Source organism: Ranitomeya variabilis, chromosome 4, assembly GCF_051348905.1.
Source record: "Ranitomeya variabilis isolate aRanVar5 chromosome 4, aRanVar5.hap1, whole genome shotgun sequence".
NCBI classification, from domain to species: Eukaryota; Metazoa; Chordata; class Amphibia; order Anura; family Dendrobatidae; genus Ranitomeya; species Ranitomeya variabilis.
The window spans coordinates 697,397,745-697,420,200 of NC_135235.1; the positions used below are offsets into that span (position 1 = coordinate 697,397,745).

Consider the following 22,456-nt stretch of genomic DNA (forward strand, 5'->3'; position numbering starts at 1 on the left):
CCTGGAAAGGAGAGAGTAAAGGATGGAACAAGCTGTAGAGAGCGAGAAGGAGGAAAAGGAGCAAAGGAGAGTTGAGAGCTGGAGAGAAGCTGCGACTGAGCTTCCTCCACGCTGAGCGCAGATACCGGTAGCCGGAATACCGAGGTTGTGGAGGTAACTCTATGCTCCACGGCAGAAACCAGCGGCCAGCAGATTGCAAGTCACCTGTCCACCATTAACACCCGAAGACACAGTAGCAGATAGAGCCCGGGTTCTGATAGAGATCCTGTAAAATGACTTGAGTTACCTGTCATGCGGGTAGTGTCCTACCTAAAGTGGGACAGAGAGAACGTGAGGATCTTGTGTGAGGCCTAAGGCAGCAAGGGACTACAACACAGCGCTAGAAGGAAGGCATACCAGCACCTGTGATCTGGTACCCTGGACTGTGGCTGTCTGCCATCAGTAAACCAGGTGAAGAGACTGCAACCCTGTGTCCTCTGTTTATTTTCCAGCACCGCACCATCCTTGCCAAACACATCGGGAGCCCTGGGGACTCAGCTTCACCTGTTGGAAGCCATACCATCCCTGCTGCCATAACATCATCCCAAAGGACACGTTTAAGCAGCGTCAGCCACCCCTGACCGAGTACTACAGGTGGTGTCACAAACTTTTATTTATTTGCTGGTATAAGGCAGCCACAGTCCAGGGCAGCGGATCACAGGTACTGGTATGGTCCAGCCGGCTTGAAAGGAGGAGGAGGAGGGGGAGGGGGAGGAACTCGTTGAATAAGGCCGGAGACACACTGGTGCGAGATACGGTCCAGTCTCGCTGGTTAAAAGCAAGCTGTGGCACCTGCACTCCGGAGCGGAGCCTGCAGCTGCATAGCAATACATGGAGCTGCATGCTCCGCTCTGGAGTGCCGGTGCCACAGCTTGCTTTTAACCAGCAAGACTCGGCCGTATCTCGCACCAGTGTGTCTCAGGCCTACAAGTCGCTCAACCCTAGTGGTGGTCTCTTAATTTTTTCCAGAGCTGTAGTAGACGTCTGGTAGCTGGTGATAATCCCCTCATGTGTGGGGTCTATTTGTCTCCAAGCAGAGAAATCACACGTTACAGTCCACACATAACACTGTGTAGAAAAGGCGGCGCTGGGTAATTGTGCCAGTAGTGAGGGGGAATAATGGCGGGAATGTCACTGACTGAGGAGAAGTTTCCATGTAGGGTCTACACTGCGGATATCATTCACTGAGGCCCCTGATCATGTGACCCCTGACTCCTCCCCTCCTGTGACCTCATCACAGGTCCTGTGCGCACAGAGCAGCCATATATGTGGAGTGCGGCTCTGCAGGTGGAGGTAGGTGCTGGAGATTCCCCATCAGTGGGGGGGACATTAACCCCTTCAGTACGAAAATGTTTTGGGGGTCTCTGTGTGGTGTGAACAGTGACGTAACAGCTGTAGACAGAATTCGGCTTCGCTGGTTCCCAAGTCCTCAGACACCTGCAGGATGAGAGGACAGAAGCCCAGAGAAGTTCTCCCACAATGCGATGATTCCTCTCCTAGTTCCGCCCCAGCACAATAATGTAGATACTAGTGATGAGTGAGCCGCTCGGCCCTTGGTCCAGTATCCTGTGTGCTTTGGCCCCGTATGTCTCACGGCTGTTAGACGGCCAATAAACCTAGTTACATGGGTTGAATAACGACCTCGGTCCATCAAGTTCAACCTTTCTCCGCCAATTGTTCATTTTGTCACTAATGTAACTATAACCCACAGTGTTACTTGTACTGAGGAAATCATCCGGCCATTTATTAAAAGCTGTTATAGTGTCTGCCGTGCTAGGTGCATTACTCTACATTTATCAATATTAAACCTCATTTGATCTTATCCAGATCATTTTTTATTATTGTAATTTCAAGGTCAGATTTTAACCCCTTCACAACCTTGCCCTTTTCCGTTTTTGCGTTCTCGTTTTTCGCTCCCCTCCTTCCCAGAGCCATAACTTTTTATTTTTCTGTCAATATGGCCATGTGAGGGCTTATTTTTTGCGGGACGAGTTGTACTTTTGAACGACACCATTGGTTTTAGCATGTCGTGTACTAGAAAACAGGAAAAAAATTCCAAGTGCAGTGAAATTGCAAAAAAAGTGCCATCCCACACTTGTTCTTTGTTTGGCTTTTTTGCTAGGTTCACTAAATGCTAAAACTGACCTGCCATTGTGGTTCTCCAGGTCATTACGAGTTCATAGACACCAAAGATGTCTAGGTTACGTTTTATCTAAGTGGTAAAAAAAAATTTCAAACTTTGCTAAAAAAAAAATAAAATTGTGCAATTTTCCAATAACCATAGCGTCTCCATTTTCTGTGATCTTGGGGTCAGGTGAGGGCCTATTTTTTGCGTGCCAAGCTGACGTTTTTAATGATACCATTTTGGTGCAGATACGTTCTTTTGATCGCCCGTTATTGCATTTTAATGCAATGTCGTGGCGATCAAAAAAACATAATTCTGGCGTTTCAAATTTTTTTCTCGCTACGCCATTTAGCGATCAGGTTAATCCTTTTTTTATAGATAGATCGGGCGATTCTGAACGCGGCGATACCAAATAAGTGTAGGTTTGATTTTTTTATTGTTTTATTTTGAATGGGGCGAAAGGGGGGTGATTTAAACTTTTATATATATATTTTTATTTCATATTTTTTTAAAACTTTTTTTTGTTTACTTTTGCCATGCTTCAATAGCCTCCATGGGAGGCTAGACACTGGTATAGCCTGATCGGCTCTGATACATAGCGGCGATCATCAGATCGCTCCTATGTAGCTGATTTACAGGCTTTCTAAGAGTGCCGACCACAGGGTGGCGCTCACAGCAAGCCGGCATCAGTAACTATAGAGGTCTCAAGGAGACTTCTGGTTACTATGCCGACGCATCGTTGACCCCCAATCATGTGACGGGGTCAGCGATGCGCTCATTTCCGGCCCGATGGCCGGAAGCGCCGATTAAAGCATTTGACAGCGGCATTTAACTGGTTAATAGCGGAGGGTGAATCGTGCCTGCTTAGTATCTCACCCTTTTCTTTGTCTTCTATAACAATTATCTTGTTAGCGTTTTTAAGGGGCCGAAATGATCTTTTTTTTTCTCCTTGGCATTGATTAATATAGAGGCACAGGGGGTCAGCGGGTGCTCTGGTTCGCAAGCCGAAACTACATGGACTAGGGATCATCCTAATGAACGCCCACTCTCCTTTTACCATGGGCGTAAGACTACTCAGACAGCACAGAGTGAGGGTAAAACAGTGCGGCAATATTTTATTTAACCACAAAACAGGCAAATAATACATAGAGTAGTCCCAGCAAAATACTCAAAATGGTGCACATTACAGAGTCTCGCCTTTCCGCTGACTCGCCAGGATAAGAGCAGCTGTTACCTCAGAGCTTCCAGGGCCGACGGCCCCACCTGTGGCACGCACACAGAGAGGAGGTAATGACAAGCTTAGGAAGATGAATGAGCGTGTTAATGTGGGTGTGTTAACCATTAAGACCCAGTGGTCCCTGAGCGTTCGTACGCATAATCCACATTGCTTCCCTCCTTAGAAGGATCCTATTCAAATCACCACCACTAGTTGGCAGTGAAACCTTTTCTAAGCCTGCAATAGAGAGCAACCTCGTATCGGCATTATGAATCTGCCTTACGTGACGAATGAAACGAGGGACACCCTTACCAGTATGTACTGAATTAAAGTGTTCACGTATGCGTACAAACAAAGGACGAAAAGTCTTACCTACATAGCAAAAGCCACAAGGGCAGAAAATAGCATATACTATGTTTGTGCTTCTGCAGGAGATAAAATCACGCACCAAGTGATCTATGGGACCTATTTTACATGACCTGCCGGTCAGATGGTAAGAACAAAAACTACAGTGCCCGCACCTAAAATTACCTTTGGGGGCGCCCTTGGACAGCCAATTATGACTCTGAAAGCATATCCGATTATGTACCAATAGGTCTTTTATATTCTTACCACGACGGCTAGCAAATAAAGGGCCGCTACTTATTTTATCCAACAAATCGCTGTCCCTACTCAAGATATCCCAGTTCCTTCTAATAACTGACCTGATCTCTCTGTCCATAGGACCAAATTTGAAAGAAAATACAAACCGCTCATTGCCTCCATTACCCTTCTTTTTTTCAGAATAGACACTAGGGGCCATTACCTCCACCCTTTTCAATGCTGCATCCAAGACAGGGGATGGGTACCCTCGATTCTGGAATCGCTTATACATTTCCGAAGACTGTTCCTTATATCCCCCCAGCGTACTATTAAGCCTCCTCACTCTGAGAAACTGGCTATACGGTAAGGCATGCTCAGTATACTGAGGATGTGCACCATCGTGATGAAGTAAAGATTTTGTGGAGGTCGACTTGCGGAAAACACTAGTATGTATAGTGCCCTCCTTTATTTCAACTTTGACGTCCAAAAACTCTTAATACTGCACCTCCATAGTGGGATGTAACTGATGTCTTCGTTGCTCTCCTGTAGAGAGTCTTTGGTTCTTTGGATGTCTTGGCTGAATATCTGTCTCATGTTACAGAGGCACCTAACCTCTTTTTATTGTTAACAAGTGTCATTCAAGCCAGCATTCACAGGTAAAGGGGAAGAATAGTGATGAAATCAACTTGCATAATTTGATTACCGTATATACTCGAGTATAAGCCGACCCGAGTATAAGCCGACCCCACAAAAAACTGGGAAAACTTAATGACTCAAGTATAAGCCTAGGGTGGAAAATGCAGCAGCTACTGGTAAATTTCAAAAATAAAAATAGATCCCAATAAAAGTAAAATTAATTGAGACATCAGTAGGTTGTGTTTTTGAATATCCATATTGAATCAGGAGCCCCATATAATGCTCCATACAGTTCATGATGGGCCCCATAAGATGCTCCATATTAAAATATGGCCAATATAATGCTGCACAAATGTTGATTATGGCCCCATAAGATGCTCCATACAGATAACTGCCCAATATAATGCTGCACATGGCCACATAAGATGCTCCATACAGATATTTGCCCCGTATAATGCTCCACAAATGTTGATTATGGCCCCAAAAGATGTTCCATACAGATATTTGCCCCCATATCATGCTGCACATGGCCCCATATAATGCTGCACATGGCCCCATACAGATGCCCCATACAGATATTGCCCCCATATCATGCTGCACATGGCCCCATAAGATGCCCCATACAGATATTTGCCCCATATCATGCTGCATATGGCCACATAAGATGCCCCATACAGATATTTACCCCATATAATGCTGCACATGGTCACATAAGATGCCCCATACAGATATTTGCCCCCATATCATGCTGCACATGGCCACAAAAGATGCCCCATACAGATATTTGCCCCCATATAATGCTGCACATGGCCACATAAGATGCCCCATACAGATATTTGCCCCATATCATGCTGCACATGGCCACGTAAGATGCCCCATACAGATATTTGCCCCCATATAATGCTGCACATGGCCCCATATAATGCTGCACATGGCCCCATACAGATATTTGCCCCGTATAATGCTCCACAAATGTTGATTATAGCCCCATAAGATGCTCCATACAGATAATTGCCCCATATAATTCTTTACATGGCCCCATAAGATGCTCCATACAGATAACTGCCCAATATAATGCTGCACATGGCCACATAAGATGCTCCATACAGATATTTGCCCCGTATAATGCTCCACAAATGTTGATTATGGCCCCAAAAGATGTTCCATACAGATATTTGCCCCCATATCATGCTGCACATGGCCCCATATAATGCTGCACATGGCCCCATACAGATGCCCCATACAGATATTGCCCCCATATCATGCTGCACATGGCCCCATAAGATGCCCCATACAGATATTTGCCCCATATCATGCTGCATATGGCCACATAAGATGCCCCATACAGATATTTACCCCATATAATGCTGCACATGGTCACATAAGATGCCCCATACAGATATTTGCCCCCATATCATGCTGCACATGGCCACAAAAGATGCCCCATACAGATATTTGCCCCCATATAATGCTGCACATGGCCACATAAGATGCCCCATACAGATATTTGCCCCATATCATGCTGCACATGGCCACGTAAGATGCCCCATACAGATATTTGCCCCCATATAATGCTGCACATGGCCCCATATAATGCTGCACATGGCCCCATACAGATATTTGCCCCGTATAATGCTCCACAAATGTTGATTATAGCCCCATAAGATGCTCCATACAGATAATTGCCCCATATAATTCTTTACATGGCCCCATAAGATGCTCCATACAGATAACTGCCCAATATAATGCTGCACATGGCCACATAAGATGCTCCATACAGATATTTGCCCCGTATAATGCTCCACAAATGTTGATTATGGCCCCAAAAGATGTTCCATACAGATATTTGCCCCCATATCATGCTGCACATGGCCCCATATAATGCTGCACATGGCCCCATACAGATGCCCCATACAGATATTTGCCCCCATATCATGCTGCACATGGCCCCATAAGATGCCCCATACAGATATTTGCCCCCATATCATGCTGCACATGGCCACAAAAGATGCCCCATACAGATATTTGCCCCCATATAATGCTGCACATGGCCACATAAGATGCCCCATACAGATATTTGCCCCATATCATGCTGCACATGGCCACATAAGATGCCCCATACAGATATTTGCCCCCATATAATGCTGCACATGGCCCCATATAATGCTGCACATGGCCACATAAGATGCTCCATACAGATATTTGCCCCGTATAATGCTCCACAAATGTTGATTATGGCCCCAAAAGATGTTCCATACAGATATTTGCCCCCATATCATGCTGCACATGGCCCCATATAATGCTGCACATGGCCCCATACAGATGCCCCATACAGATATTTTCCCCCATATCATGCTGCACATGGCCCCATAAGATGCCCCATACAGATATTTGCCCCCATATAATGCTGCACATGGCCCCATAAGATGCCCCATACAGATATTTACCCCATATAATGCTGCACATGGGCACATAAGATGCCCCATACAGATATTTGCCCCCATATCATGCTTCACATGGCCACATAAGATGCCCCATACAGATATTTGCCCCCATATCATGCTGCACATGGCCACAAAAGATGCCCCATACAGATATTTGCCCCCATATAATGCTGCACATGGCCACATAAGATGCCCCATACAGATATTTGCCCCATATCTTGCTGCACATGGCCACATAAGATGCCCCATACAGATATTTGCCCCATATCATGCACATGGCCACATAAGATGCCCTATACAGATATTTGCCCCATATCATGCTGCACATGGCCACATAAGATGCCCCATACAGATATTTGCCCCATATAATGCTGCACATGGCCCCATATAATGCTGCACATGGCCCCATACAGATGCCTCATACAGATATTTGCCCCGTATAATGCTCCAGAAATGTTGATTATGACCGCATAAGATGCTCCATATAGACATTTTCCCTGTATAATGATCCACAGATGTGGATTATGGCCCCATAAGATGCTCCATACAGATATTTGCCCCCATCTCATGCTGCACATGGCCCCATATAATGCTGCACATGGCCCCATACAGATGCCCCATACAGATATTTGCCCCCATATCATGCTGCACATGGCCCCATAAGATGCCCCATACAGATATTTGCCCCCATATCATGCTGCACATGGCCCCATACAGATGCCCCATACAGATATTTGCCTCCATATAATGCTGCACATGGCCACATAAGATGCCCCATACAGATATTTGCCTCCATATAATGCTGCACATGGCCACATAAGATGCCCCATACAGATATTTGCCCCCATATCATGCTGCACATGGCCACATAAGGTGCCCCATACAGATATTGCCCCCATATCATGCTGCACATGGCCACATAAGATGCCCCATACAGATATTTGCCCCCATATCATGCTGCACATGGCCACATAAGATGCCCCATACAGATATTTGCCCCCATATAATGCTGCACATGGTCACATAAGATGCTCCATACAGATATTTGCCCCATATGCTGTTGCTGCGATTAAAAAAATAAAAAAATTACATACTCGCCTCTCCGGCCCCCAGCACTTGCTATAGTCACCTGCTCCCTGCTCCACCGCTAACCGCCGCTGTGTCTTCCCGTCCTCTGCACCGACGTTCAGGAAAAGGGCGGTGCGCACTTATCGCGTCACGCGCCCTCTGGCCTGAGCGTCACTGCGGAAGACACAGCGGCGCCGACGGTGGAACGAGGAGCAGGTGAATATCACGCACTGCCCCCGTCATACTCACCTGCTCCTGGCGCTGTCGCTGCACGTCTGTTCCCCGGTGCCGCATTTTCTTCCTGTAGTGAGCGGTCACCGTTACCGCTCATTACAGTAATGAATATGCGGCTCCACCCCTATGGGAGGTGGAGCCACATATTCATTACTGTAAAGAGCGGTACCATGTGACCGCTCAGTACGGGAAGAACTACCGGCGCCGGGGAAGCAGGGACCTGCAGGGACCACACCAGGAGTAGGTGAGTATAATTAGACAGCTCCCCCTCCCCTGCCGACCCCTGAGTATGACTCGAGTATAAGCCAAGAGGGGGACTTTCAGTCCAAAAAAGTGGGCTGAAAATGTCGGCTTATACTCGAGTATATACGGTATTTAATCCATTTGCATAGTTTTTCCTTCTCTGTTTTGCAAGCCAACAAGCTATCTGGCCTGGACAATGTGTAATCAACATATCAGTTATCCTGTATCTTTAGTCATCCAGGATAACAGCACAAAATGTTACATCAAATGTCAACTTACAAGTCAATATTACAGGCTTATACAAACAAAAGACTGTGTTTTTGACCAACAAGAAAGAAACACAAAAATTTAAAAGTCAACAAATAGATAAGTCTATTCTTCCCGGCTTGCTGAAAATAGATGTTTGGTTAATTAAGAAAAAAAGCTGTTTCATCACAATGGATTTATAACATTTTTTGAGATTTAGTTTAATGTCGCTGGCAATTTGTTTCTCTTTGGATAACTTTGCTAGCTTGATTTCTTCTTTACATTTTTTTATTTAGATCTTTATACTCCTGAAATGTTATTTCTGTATTATTGCCTGCCATATAACGTAATGCCGTAGCCATGTTGGCTTTACTGTGACTTGGAATAATTGATATAAGTGGTGCATCTCTGCACAACAAAATGGAGATGGGGTGCAAAACCTGGTCAGTAAATGGAATACTATGAACACAAAAGAAAAAAGACTCGACCAATAATGGTATGCACACCCATGAAGTATGTGAAAATATAAAAAAAAAATTTAATTACACCTCAAAGAACATGACAAACATATAAAACCATTTAAAAAGGTAATTAATTTTTTTTATATTTTCACATACTTCATGGGTGTGCATACCATTATTGGTCGAGTCTTTTTTCTTTTGTGTTCATGGCTTTACTGTGACTAGCTGGCTGCATCGTGTCACTGGGTTAATATAAGACAACCTTTTTAGCCTTGTTCTGAGAAAGACGCTTCATAGGTCACTCCTGGTCAGACTGTGACCAGGAAGTCCAGGTATCATCTCAATGCTGTTCCTATTCCATTTGAGCGCTCTTTCAATCCATTTCAGCGATTTTCCTGCCCTTTTGTTAGAGTCTTCTGGAAAAATTTTTGAGTTTCTCATTGACTTTCATTATACTCGGTATTCGAGTCAAGCCTCTCCAACCTACTGGATTCGAGTAACGAGAACTCAAGCATTTTACTAGATACAATTGATGACCCTTCAGGGAATTTGCATGAATATATGGCAAATACTTGCTGGATTATCTGCTTTCAGGACTGTTTCCACCTGTAAATCCTATTAAAAAATTCAGGAGAAGATCCTGTCAAATTCGTGACATAAGATCCATCAGATGTCAAATGTCAGAACAAATGCACGTACGTTACATAAAAGTAATACATGACACAAGAAAACAAGAGAAAAGGGAGATAAACAAACAACCATCTTATGTCCATTGAATTACTGTATTATAAACCAATAATACTAGAAATATATTGCACAGGGAATATGGTAGCCAATTCCCACAAGAAGAATCTTGGAAACACAGAATTAGAAATTATTCTTTTTCCGCAGTTTCCATAGGACTTAATACATTCCTGATTCCGGAGAGTAATAGAAATATGGCAGAAAACAGAGGAAGAAAGTTCAGAGAAGAAGCTTCATAGAAAGACATTGAAGTTACAGACACCATTTAACCCTTTGGGAGAAAGTGATTCCAGCACTTCACCAAGTAAATCCCACGAGAAATGTAGCAGGTAAAGACCCCAATATCCACAGGTGTCCCTTCTAATTCGAGGGAACTATCACCTCTAATAATCCACTTTAGCTTCATAGTATCAGCTCTAATCCAATGGCGAGAGAGCGATTTACCCTGAAGAGTCACAGATTGTGGGGGTGTTATAAAATATTATATTTAGGGGGTTTTTGTGTTGTCTCCTTATAAGAATCACAATGGTTTTGTTCCTTTTCCGCTGATAGATATAAACGACCCAACTATGAAAGATGGGAACCAAGGAAACCTGTATTACTCTCATAGTACCGTGCTCCTTTCTTGGCCCCCAGACACAGGATAATGTTCCCACAGTATCCCCCACACATTATGATAGTACAAGGTGTCCCACACAATATTCTTCCACCCAAACCACTAGATAATAAATCCTCACTTATCCCATTCTTGATACCGTACAGTGCCAGTTTCTTGGCCCCCACGCACACACAGTATAATTTTTCCACAGTACCTGCATCCCCAATTTGTTTAGGGTATTTTTCGTGTAATATAAAGAAGCCTACAAAAAAAGCTATTAAAACCTAATATAAAGAGAAAATAAAACACATGGAGATATTGACGTCAAACAACTCCTGTCTTGTTGTTCTTACACACAAGCTTTTATAAAAGCCTCAAACTTCTGTGTGTGAATCAGACCTGAGATCTAACGTGATAGAAGATTACAGTGCGGTGAAGACGGGAAACCTTCATATAGACGGCCGGAGGTGATGGAGTCAGTGACGGACTCTGGACAAATATGTTTCTAGAGCCGTAGTAGAAGATGAAGATGTCATCCTCATCATGAAGTAGTTATTTCTCATGTCCTGTGTAATAAATATCTTCTGCAGTATTACTAATGTCGATTCCAGTGTCGGTAAATGAGACGAGAATTAGCGTTATGGAAGATGAGTCTATGAGAATCATATTCAGCTGCCGACTCCGAGGAAGAAACTGCTTGTTGTCTGTGGCCTAAATACATAGGTTTCATTAGTAGATGTCAGGGAAGAACGCTGTGTGTTGTAAAATAATAAAAAATACCATTGCTGCTTGGGTCCCCCGCCAGTCTCTGTATTTCCTAGTCATTCCCAACGAACTTGTGATTCCTACAGCCAATCAGTTGCTGATGCAGTAAGAAACATAGCCAGTCATTGGGAGCATGGAGATGTCTTAGCCAGCAATTCAACTTATGTTCCAGTCCATAAAAGATTAGAGAATACAACATCTGCACGTTCTATCTCCTCATGTGTTTCCCTTATTATCTCCAATAATTGTATTATTACACAGGATTTAATGATGTTACATCGGCTCATCTTCTCATTCAGGTCTCTACAATATCAGAGCCTCTCAGTGAAGATCATCTATATAAGACAATTTTCCTGAATTGCCCATCAAGAATGGACATAGACAGAGACAAGATGGCGGAGAGGATATTACACCTCACCCTAGAGATCCTCTTCCGGCTTACTGGAGAGGTGAGAGATTCTGATGACATCACATTACCTCATTCTTATCTATGGGAATAACAGATGGACAGAACTGGAGAGGTGAGGACTCTGGAAATATCTGTAGTGAAATTTATTATTGTGTCTCTCCATAACCAGAATTACACAGTAGTGAAGAAGACCTCTAGTGAGCGCTGTCAGGACCCTGTGTCTGAGGGATGGGGAAGACCCATGAGTCCAGTCCTAAGGCCTCCATGTAACCAACTGGTTTCTGAGGATATCAATGACCAGAAGATCCTAGAACTCGCCTGCAAGATGATTGAGCTGCTGACTGGAGAGGTGACTCTGCTGGGAATGTTGGGACATTATACAGTAATGCTATGAAGGGATCAGGGGATGACGGTATGATTGTATGTATCAGATTCCTGTAAGGTGTCAGGATGTCACTGTCCATTTCTCCATGGAGGAGTGGAAGTATTTAGAGGGACACAAAGATGTATACAAAGAAATCATGATGGAGATTCCTCAACCCCTAACATCACCAGGTAATAGACAGGACTAAATACACACGGCCTATAATTATCTGTATGTAAATAATGAATTCAGTCCCTGTATGTGTTTCCTTCAGATCTATCCAGTAAGAGGACAACACCAGAGAGATGTCCCCATCCTCTTCTTCCAGAGGACTGTAAACAAGAAGATCCCAATGTTCCTCAGGATCATCAGGTAGATGGAGAGAAGGTGTCATGAGATCTCCCCTATGATGTGTAGACGGCTGTGAAGGTCTTGTGCTCAGCTTTGTTTTATCCACTAGTATTAGGCTATGTGCACACGATGCGGATTTGCTGCGGATCTGCAGCGGATTTTTCCGCTCAGAAGCGCTGCAGATCTGCACTGTGATTTACAGTACAATGTAAATCAAAGTGAAAAAAAAAAAAAAGCTGTGCACATGGTGTGGAAAAATCAGTGCGGAATTGATGCAGATTTAAAAGAAGTGCATGTCACTTCTTTTGTGCGGATCAGCAGCGTTTCTGCACCCCTCCATGATAGAAATCCGAAGTGGCAAAAACTGCAGAAAGTCCGCACAAAATCCGCGGCAAATTCGCAGCTGTGAATTCTGCCAGGAGATGCGGATTTTGTGCAGAAAATTCTGCACCACTTTTCCTACGTGTGCACATATCCTTATATGTTTTATACTTGTGTAATGAGAACGGTGGAGATGGCAGGATGAGAGCTGATCATAGATGTGACTTCTCCATCTGTCTGTGACTTTTACAATATTTGTTTTAGGGTGAAGGTCTGACCCATATTAATACTACAGAGACATATGTGAGGGGTGATGAGCGGTGTAAAGAGGAGATTCCCACATATGACTACCCAGGTGAGTAGTAACTGTTATGATCCCAATGGCAAAGGATCTCAGAGATTACAGCAAAGTCTGCAAACATAAATACCAGCTCATAGGGACGTGGTAACTAGGCTGACCATATACCTGATCCTAGCACAAACACTAACAGTAGCCGGGGAACGTGCCTACGTTGATCCTAGACGTCTCGCGCCAGCCGGAGAACTAACTAACCCTATCAGGGAAAATAAGACCTCTCTTGCCTCCAGAGATAAGACCCCAAAGTAATACAAGCCCCCAACAAATAATAACGGTGAGGTAAGAAGAAAAGACAAACGTAAGAATGAACTAGATTTTAGCAAAGAGAGGCCCACTGACTAATAGCAGAAAATAGTAAGATGACTTATATGGTCAGCAAAAAACCCTGCAAAATATCCACGCTGAATATCCAAGAACCCCCAAACTGACTAACGGTGAGGGGGGAGAATATCAGCCCCCTAGAGCTTCCAGCAATATCAGGAATAACATTTTATACAAGCTGGACAAAAATATGAACAAAGCAAGATAACAAAAATAAGAAAGCAGGACTTAGCTTATCTTGCAAGGAACCAGGACCTGAAGACAGGAGCAAACAGAAATGAACTGATAACAACGATGCCAGGCACTGGACTGAGAATCCAGGAAGTTTAAATAGCAACACCCCAGGCCTAACGAAGCAGGTGAGTACCAACCTGGTAAAAGACAATCCAAGTGCCAAATCACTAGTGACCACAAGAGGGAGCCAAGAAGTATAGTTCACAACAGTACCCCCCCTTTAAGGAGGGGTCACCGAACCCTCACCAAGACCACCAGGGCGACCAGGATGAGCAGCGTGGAAGGCACGAACCAAATCGGCCGCATGAACATCAGAGGCGGCCACCCAGGAATTATCCTCCTGACCATAGCCCTTCCATTTGACCAAATACTGAAGCCTCCGTCTAGAGAGACGAGAATCCAAGATCTTCTCCACCACGTACTCCAACTCGCCCTCAACCAACACCGGAGCAGGAGGCTCAACAGCAGGAACCACAGGCACAACGTACCGCCGCAACAAAGACCTATGGAACACGTTGTGAATGGCAAACGACATCGGAAGATCCAAACGAAAAGAAACCGGGTTAAGAACTTCCAAAATTTTATAAGGACCAATAAAGCGAGGCTTAAACTTAGGAGAGGAAACCTTCAGAGGGACATACCGAGAAGACAACCAAACCAAATCCCCAACACGAAGTCGGGGGCCCACACCGCGGCGGCGGTTGGAAAAACGCTGAGCCTTCTCCTGTGACAACTTCAAGTTGTCCACCACATGATTCCAAATCCGCTGCAACCTATCCACCACGGAATCCACCCCAGGACAGTCAGAAGACTCAACATGACCCGAGGAGAAACGAGGATGAAAACCAGAGTTGCAGAAGAATGGCGAAACCAAAGTAGCGGAACTAGCCCGATTATTAAGGGCAAACTCCGCCAATGGCAAGAAGGTCACCCAATCATCCTGGTCCGCAGAAACAAAACATCTCAAATAAGCCTGCAGTGTCTGATTAGTTCGCTCCGTTTGACCATTAGTCTGAGGATGGAAGGCAGATGAAAACGACAAATCAATGCCCATTTTAGCACAAAAAGATCGCCAGAATCTGGACACAAACTGGGATCCTCTGTCGGACACGATATTCTCCGGAATGCCGTGTAAACGAACCACATTCTGAAAAAACAAAGGAACCAGATCGGAAGAGGAAGGCAACTTAGGCAAGGGTACCAAATGGACCATCTTGGAAAAACGATCACACACCACCCAGATGACAGACATTCCTTGAGACACCGGAAGATCAGAAATGAAATCCATGGAAATGTGTGTCCAAGGCCTCTTCGGGACGGGCAAGGGCAGAAGCAACCCGCTAGCACGAGAACAACAAGGCTTAGCCCGAGCACAAGTCCCACAGGACTGCACAAATGACCGCACATCCCGTGACAAGGAAGGCCACCAAAAGGACCTAGCCACCAAATCTCGGGTAGCAAAAATTCCCGGATGCCCTGCCAACACCGAGGAATGAACCTCGGAAATGACTTTGCTGGTCCATTTATCAGGAACAAACAGTCTGTCGGGTGGACAAGAGTCAGGTCTACCAGCCTGAAATCTCTGCAACACACGTCGCAAATCAGGAGATATGGCCGACACGATAACTCCCTCTTTAAGAATACCAGCTGGCTCCGAGACTCCAGGAGAGTCAGGCACAAAGCTCCTAGAAAGAGCATCAGCCTTAACATTCTTCGAACCAGGCAGGTACGAGACCACAAAGTCAAAACGAGAGAAAAACAATGACCAACGAGCCTGTCTAGGATTCAGGCGCTTAGCAGACTCGAGATACATCAGATTTTTGTGATCAGTCAAGACCACCACACGATGCTTAGCACCCTCGAGCCAATGACGCCACTCCTCAAATGCCCACTTCATGGCCAACAACTCCCGATGTTCAGGAGTCATGCACATGGTCACTTGTGTCCAATACTGCGGTTTATTTTCCGCCAATGGCGTAGCATCAATTCCTCTGAGAGGAATAGGAACTTTTAAAGGCTCCAGGACAAAACCACAGCGCTTGGCAAACGACAAGTCCATAAGACTCAGGGCAGCACCTGAATCCACAAACGCCATAACAGGGTAGGAAGACAATGAACAAATTAAAGTCACAGACAAAATAAATTTAGGCTGCAAATTACCAATGGTGACAGGACTGACAACCTTGGTTAGGCGTTTAGAGCATGCTGATATAACATGTGTAGAATCACCACAGTAAAAACACAGCCCATTCTGTCGTCTATGATTTTGTCGATCGGTTCTAGTCAGGATTCTATCACATTGCATTGCTGGATCGGGGTTTCTATCACATTGCCTTGAAACAGGTGTCTGTTCAGACAACACCGCCAGAGGATTAGCGGATTTGCGCTCGCGCAAACGCCGATCAATCTGAATAGCCAGCGCCATAGAATCATTCAGACTTGTAGGAATTGTGAAACCCACCATCACATTCTTAATGGCTTCAGAAAGGCCATTTCTGAAATTTGCGGCCAGAGCACATTCATTCCATTGAGTAAGCACAGACCATTTCCGAAATTTTTGGCAATACACTTCGGCTTCATCCTGGCCTTGAGAGATAGCCAGTAGAGCTTTTTCTGCCTGAATTTCAAGATTAGGCTCCTCATAAAGCAATCCGAGCGCCAGAAAAAACGCATCAACATCCGCCAATGCCGGATCTCCTGGCGCTAACGAGAAGGCCCAATCCTGAGGGTCGCCACGCAAAAAGGAGATAACAATTTTAACTTGCTGAGCTGAATCTCCAGACGAACGAGGTTTCAAAGATAGAAACAATTTACAATTACTCCTAAAATTCCTAAATTTAAATCGATCTCCAGAGAACAGCTCAGGAATAGGTATCTTAGGCTCAGACATAGGACTGCTAACAACAAAATCCTGAATGCTCTGCACTCGTGCAGCAAGCTGATCCACACTAGTAATCAAGGTCTGAACATTCATGTCTGCAGCAAAGCTTACAGCCACTCTGAGAAAAAGGGGAGGGAAGAAAGAGGAGAGGAAAAAAAAACAAAACTCAGAACTCCTTTTCTTTTAATCCCACTTCTGCAATGCATTAACTATTCATAGGCCTGGCATACTGTTATGATCCCAATGGCAAAGGATCTCAGAGATTACAGCAAAGTCTGCAAACATAAATACCAGCTCATAGGGACGTGGTAACTAGGCTGACCATATACCTGATCCTAGCACAAACACTAACAGTAGCCGGGGAACGTGCCTACGTTGATCCTAGACGTCTCGCGCCAGCCGGAGAACTAACTAACCCTATCAGGGAAAATAAGACCGCTCTTGCCTCCAGAGATAAGACCCCAAAGTAATACAAAAAAAACGCATCAACATCCGCCAATGCCGGATCTCCTGGCGCTAACGAGAAGGCCCAATCCTGAGGGTCGCCACGCAAAAAGGAGATAACAATTTTAACTTGCTGAGCTGAATCTCCAGACGAACGAGGTTTCAAAGATAGAAACAATTTACAATTACTCCTAAAATTCCTAAATTTAAATCGATCTCCAGAGAACAGCTCAGGAATAGGTATCTTAGGCTCAGACATAGGACTGCTAACAACAAAATCCTGAATGCTCTGCACTCGTGCAGCAAGCTGATCCACACTAGTAATCAAGGTCTGAACATTCATGTCTGCAGCAAAGCTTACAGCCACTCTGAGAAAAAGGGGAGGGAAGAAAGAGGAGAGGAAAATAGTAAGATGACTTATATGGTCAGCAAAAAACCCTGCAAAATATCCACGCTGAATATGCAAGAACCCCCAAACCGACTAACGGTGAGGGGGGAGAATATCAGCCCCCTAGAGCTTCCAGCAATATCAGGAATAACATTTTATACAAGCTGGACAAAAATATGAACAAAGCAAGATAACAAAAATAAGAAAGCAGGACTTAGCTTATCTTGCAAGGAACCAGGACCTGAAGACAGGAGCAAACAGAAATGAACTGATAACAACGATGCCAGGCACTGGACTGAGAATCCAGGAAGTTTAAATAGCAACACCCCAGGCCTAACGAAGCAGGTGAGTACCAACCTGGTAAAAGACAATCCAAGTGCCAAATCACTAGTGACCACAAGAGGGAGCCAAGAAGTATAGTTCACAACAAGTAACCACTAAATGCAGAGAAGTCACAGATTCTTCTCGGTCACCAGCTGTGGCTGCTTTATCAATAGTCTGTTCTGGTCGTATCACAATCGTGTGGTCACCATTTTGCCTATAAACCACAACATTCTGCTCTATTTGGAAATGTTGAAATTACTTTGTGAAAATCATTTTCTATAGAACTTATAACCTGGAGTATCCAACTACCCCCCGGGGATTAGTAGTCACTGACCCTTACCTGCCCAGATCTGTAAACTACAAAGCCAAATGACATAAAATGGGCAAACAAGTAAGAGAATCACTTGAAGAAAAATATTATAATGGGCCTGTAAGAGAAAGCGGAGGTTAATGATGCTGTTGGATTCCTAGAATCCTGATATCTTATTGGATGAATCTCCCTTCTCCCCCTTCTGTGCTGCTGAATGTGCTCATATGGTCCCTACAAGACCAGGTCCAGTCTTTCTGGCCAAACTTTGCTTTTATGATCAACAACATTAAATGTGCAGTCAGGGCCAAGTGTGAATTTCTGTACAATAACAACAGAGTTTCCCTTTATCATGACTTTTCAATTTCTTTAAAACCAACTAACTTCAAGGAGGATTATGATAAACTACACACAAAATATTACACCTGTTCCATGATATATCTCTAAGCTGTGCATGGCTGATGGCTGTAAAATACATTTATTTATGCCTGCAGAAGATGTTAGCATGGCTCGAGCCCTGGTTTCATGGATTCACTCCACGTCATAAATTTCAATTTGTTTTCAATCCTAAAGAATTCAGATTACTGCACAATCTCTCCTGTAAAGGGGAGCACTAATACTTTCTCTTCTCTTATCTTTGACTATCTAATATTTCTTCTTGAAACTCATCTGACAGAAAATTATGATAATTTAGATTGCCAAGAACCACCAAGCCCCATACTGTATCTGTTCCAGAGAGGTTTCACCTGTGATCACTCATTTTTTACTAATGAAGTTTGTTGAGTTTGAACATTTCAGTAGATGTGTTATTGTCTATAGTCACAGATTTTGACTACAGTAGTTAGTTCCCAAAATACTCTGATAACCAGTTCCTGCTGCCAGTTTTATATTCCTAATCAGGGTCCATTTTTTCAAATCTTGACGTGTGTCACTTCATGTGGTGATAATTTTAGAATTCTTCAGAAAATATAAGCCCAAATTTTTTCACTTTCACAAAGGGTAATAGCAAACAGATAGACCTCACACAATATTTTACAACTTCTCTTGTATCCGACAATTCCCTATATATGGTTGTACATTACTGTCTGGGCACATTTCAGGGTTGAGAAGGGAAAGAGCACCATTTAGCTATTTGAATCCAGATCTTACTGGAATAGCTTGCAGACACAAAGTACTAGGAGCAGTGTTTTTGGCCACCTATCAGCTCAAAAGATGGCCAACCACAAACAGGCTTGGCGCTATCTACTGCATCTTCCTGATCCCAGGGATTGTCTTGCTCATTACCCTTTAACACCTCTACATGGATCTGGACTTACATAGAGACCCACCTGGCTTGGCCCACAGTGTTGCCTGCTGTTCGGTGGTGTGAAATGGGAAGAATAGTCAGGTAGCCGGGTCAGAACCAGTAAGGCAGAGAAAATACAAAATCAGAAGACATAAGAGTAGACCGCAAACAGGATTACAACAGGAAACAAATACACAAGCCGCGAGCTGAACATAGAGGACCGAACCAGAGAAGAACAAGGCTGTATCTGGCAGCTTCCTTCAATATGCTTCGAGCTTTCGTAGAATATGGTGCTATCCAATTGGCTGTATAAGGGAGCAGATTACTTCAGCTGGACAACACATACACCCATACTGCCAGACTAGAAGGTACTACTTGTCCCAGGCACCATAATCTTAGTGGCTGAATAGAGCCTATGTCGTCCAGAGCTTCTGGTACCAACATCTACTCCGTTTCTAGCCCAGCCAGCCATATGAATAAGGATACGCCTGCTGACATCATAGGGGCAGATCCTAGAAGAGATGTGACACACCATCTGCAGAAGCCCTAATATGACAAAATTTCAGAAATTCAGAGCTGTAGGAATCCCCATAAAATGACTCCATTATAACCCTCAGAGAATCTATTGGAATAGTGGCAATTTTTGATTCCATAGGCAATTTCTGGAAATTGGCACACAGTGGATGTAGGAGAAAACAAATGGCAAATATGCCATTTTATTACCCAACACATAGTGCGCTGATTGTGCTCCAGGAGACACACACACCGTAAATTAACCCATTACTTGCCAAATTAGAAATTTTCATTTTACGGATTTTTCAGAAAAGGGCGTCCCAAAATTCAATTAAAAATGACAATGACATGATTTCCTATTTTGAAAACATTCATTTTACAAACACAACACAAAAAATTGGACCTAATTATAAAAATTATAAAGTCTTAGTTGCTAGAAGTAAAAGATTACGCGTCCCAAAAAAAGGACATTGGTAGATAATGGGTTAAGTGGGTTCTTCTCACTAGAGTAATGCCAAATACATGTGGTTTGGGCATACTGAAAGGCTCAGAGGTGAGGGGGAAATTTGACTTTGGGAGAGTGGTTATTGCTGGATTGGTTAATGGAAGCCATGTTAATTTTCAAGAGCCTTTGAGCCACTAATAATGTGGAAACCTCCTGTTTTTCCACTGACAGATGATGGACCTGAGTGGGGAATTGTTTTTTGTTAGATGAATAGAAGTTTTTATTGGTATTAGGTTCGTCAACATAATGTTTCTGTGTGGCTTTTTGTTCCATATTTGGGAGGCAGAATGAACAAACAGTTGAACAGCACGCTCCACTGATTCATCCTATGAGATTTTCTATTCGACTGTGAGCTGTCATTGTCTTGGTGAAGAATTCAATGTTTTTACATAACTTGCCATTTTTACAGACAGTTGAAGTAGAAATGGTAAATGACATTCAAGATATTTTATTCAAAAACAAAAACTGGTTTATATCTTGGCAGATGACTGTACCGGGAGATCAGACGAACAGCTGGCATCTTTAATTTTTAGATCGGATGATTTTGAGATCCCACTGGATACAATTGAAGTTAATGCCATTACTCCAGCTATACCATCATCCCTTCACAGCAAAGACCAATCATCTGATCCTTTGAAACAGGTCCTGTCTTCTGATTCATTGGCGACAACTAAGGAAAATCAGAATCACAAAATAAACATTAAAAACGAAAATACTCCTAAATCAAAGAAGCCATTTTCATGTCCAGAATATGGAAACCATTTTCCCATCGAAAAGTCTTTTCTTAAACATCCAAAAATTCACACAGTGGAGAAAAGATTTTCTTGTTCCAAGTGTGGAAAATGTTTTAAACAGAAATCTTATCTTGTTAGACACCAAAGAAGACACACAGGGGAGAAGCCTTTTTCCTGTTCAGAATGTGGGAAATGTTTTATTGATAAATCAGATTTGGTTAAGCACCAGAGAACCCACACAGGGGAGAAGCCTTTTTCCTGTTCAGAATGTGGAAAATGTTTTAAACAGATATCGGCTTTGGTTACGCACCACAGAACCCACACAGGGGTAAAACCTTTTTCATGTTTAGAATGTGGCAAATGTTTTAATGAGAAATCAGTTTTGGTTAACCACCAGAGAACCCACACAGGGGAGAAGCCTTTTTCCTGTTCAGCATGTGGGAAATGTTTTAACCAGAAATGGAATCTTGTTAATCACCAAAGAATACACACAGGGGAGGCTTTTTCCTGTTCAGAATGTGGGAAATGTTTTAATCGGAAATCGGCTTTGGTTACGCACCAGAGAACCCACACAGGGGTGAAACCTTTTTCATGTTCAGAATGTGGCAAATGTTTTAATCAGAAATCAGTTTTGGTTACGCACCAGAGAACCCACACAAGGGAGAAGCCTTTTTCCTGTTCAGATTGTGGCAAATGTTTTAATCAGAAATCAGTTTTGGTTACGCACCAGAGAACCCACACAGGGGAGAAGCCTTTTTCCTGCCCAGAATGTGGGAAATGTTTTAAAAAGAAATATAATTTTGTTATACACCAAAGAACCCACACAGGGGAGAAGTCTTTTTCATGTTCATAATGTAGGAAATGTTTTACACTAAAATCATCTCTTTAACATCAGAGAAGTCACAAAGGGGAGAAGCTATTATGATTTTCCCAATGGCAGGGAAAACAAAATAACAACGGACTAGCTCTCGGGTGATGGGAACTAAAGTGACCGTGACCTGAACCTGACACAACACTGGAAGTAGCCGGGGAGTGTTTCCTACGATGCCCTAGACACCACGCGCCAGCCGGAGATCTAACTACCCCTATCAGAGGAATATACAGGCCTGCCTTACCTCCAGAGATGAACCCCAAAAGGAGATAGCAGGCCCCCACAGATATTGACGGTGAGTCAAGAGGAAAAGACATACGTAGGATGAACAGCAGATTTAGCACAGTGAGGTCCGCTTACTAGATAGCAGAAGTACAGGAAAGAGTCACTTCACGGTCAACTTCAAAACACTACTCAAAAACACCATCCTGAAATTACTTTAAAA

General features: G+C 43.7%; 1 protein-coding gene across 1 annotated transcript; it reads left to right on the plus strand.

Annotated features, from left to right (window-relative positions):
* The first annotated feature begins 1,173 nt into the window (after positions 1-1,173).
* LOC143767745 (uncharacterized) lies at positions 1,174-22,009 on the plus strand. Its single transcript, XM_077256261.1, has 9 exons — positions 1,174-1,332; positions 4,164-4,325; positions 10,186-10,367; positions 11,701-11,850; positions 11,980-12,159; positions 12,242-12,365; positions 12,449-12,546; positions 13,111-13,201; positions 20,891-22,009. The coding sequence occupies exons 4-9, from the start codon at positions 11,773-11,775 to the stop codon at positions 21,991-21,993; spliced, it is 1,674 nt and encodes a 557-aa protein (XP_077112376.1). The 5' UTR covers positions 1,174-1,332; positions 4,164-4,325; positions 10,186-10,367; positions 11,701-11,772; the 3' UTR covers positions 21,994-22,009.
* Positions 22,010-22,456: the final 447 nt, after the last annotated feature.

Coding starts and splice junctions, on each gene's coding strand:
- LOC143767745 (XM_077256261.1), top strand. CDS start 11,773: ATGGACATAGACAGAGACAAGATGGCGGAGAGGATATTACACCTCACC. Junction 11,851..11,979: donor TCTTCCGGCTTACTGGAGAG/GTGAGAGATTCT, acceptor CTCCATAACCAG/AATTACACAGTAGTGAAGAA. Junction 12,160..12,241: donor TTGAGCTGCTGACTGGAGAG/GTGACTCTGCTG, acceptor TGTATGTATCAG/ATTCCTGTAAGGTGTCAGGA.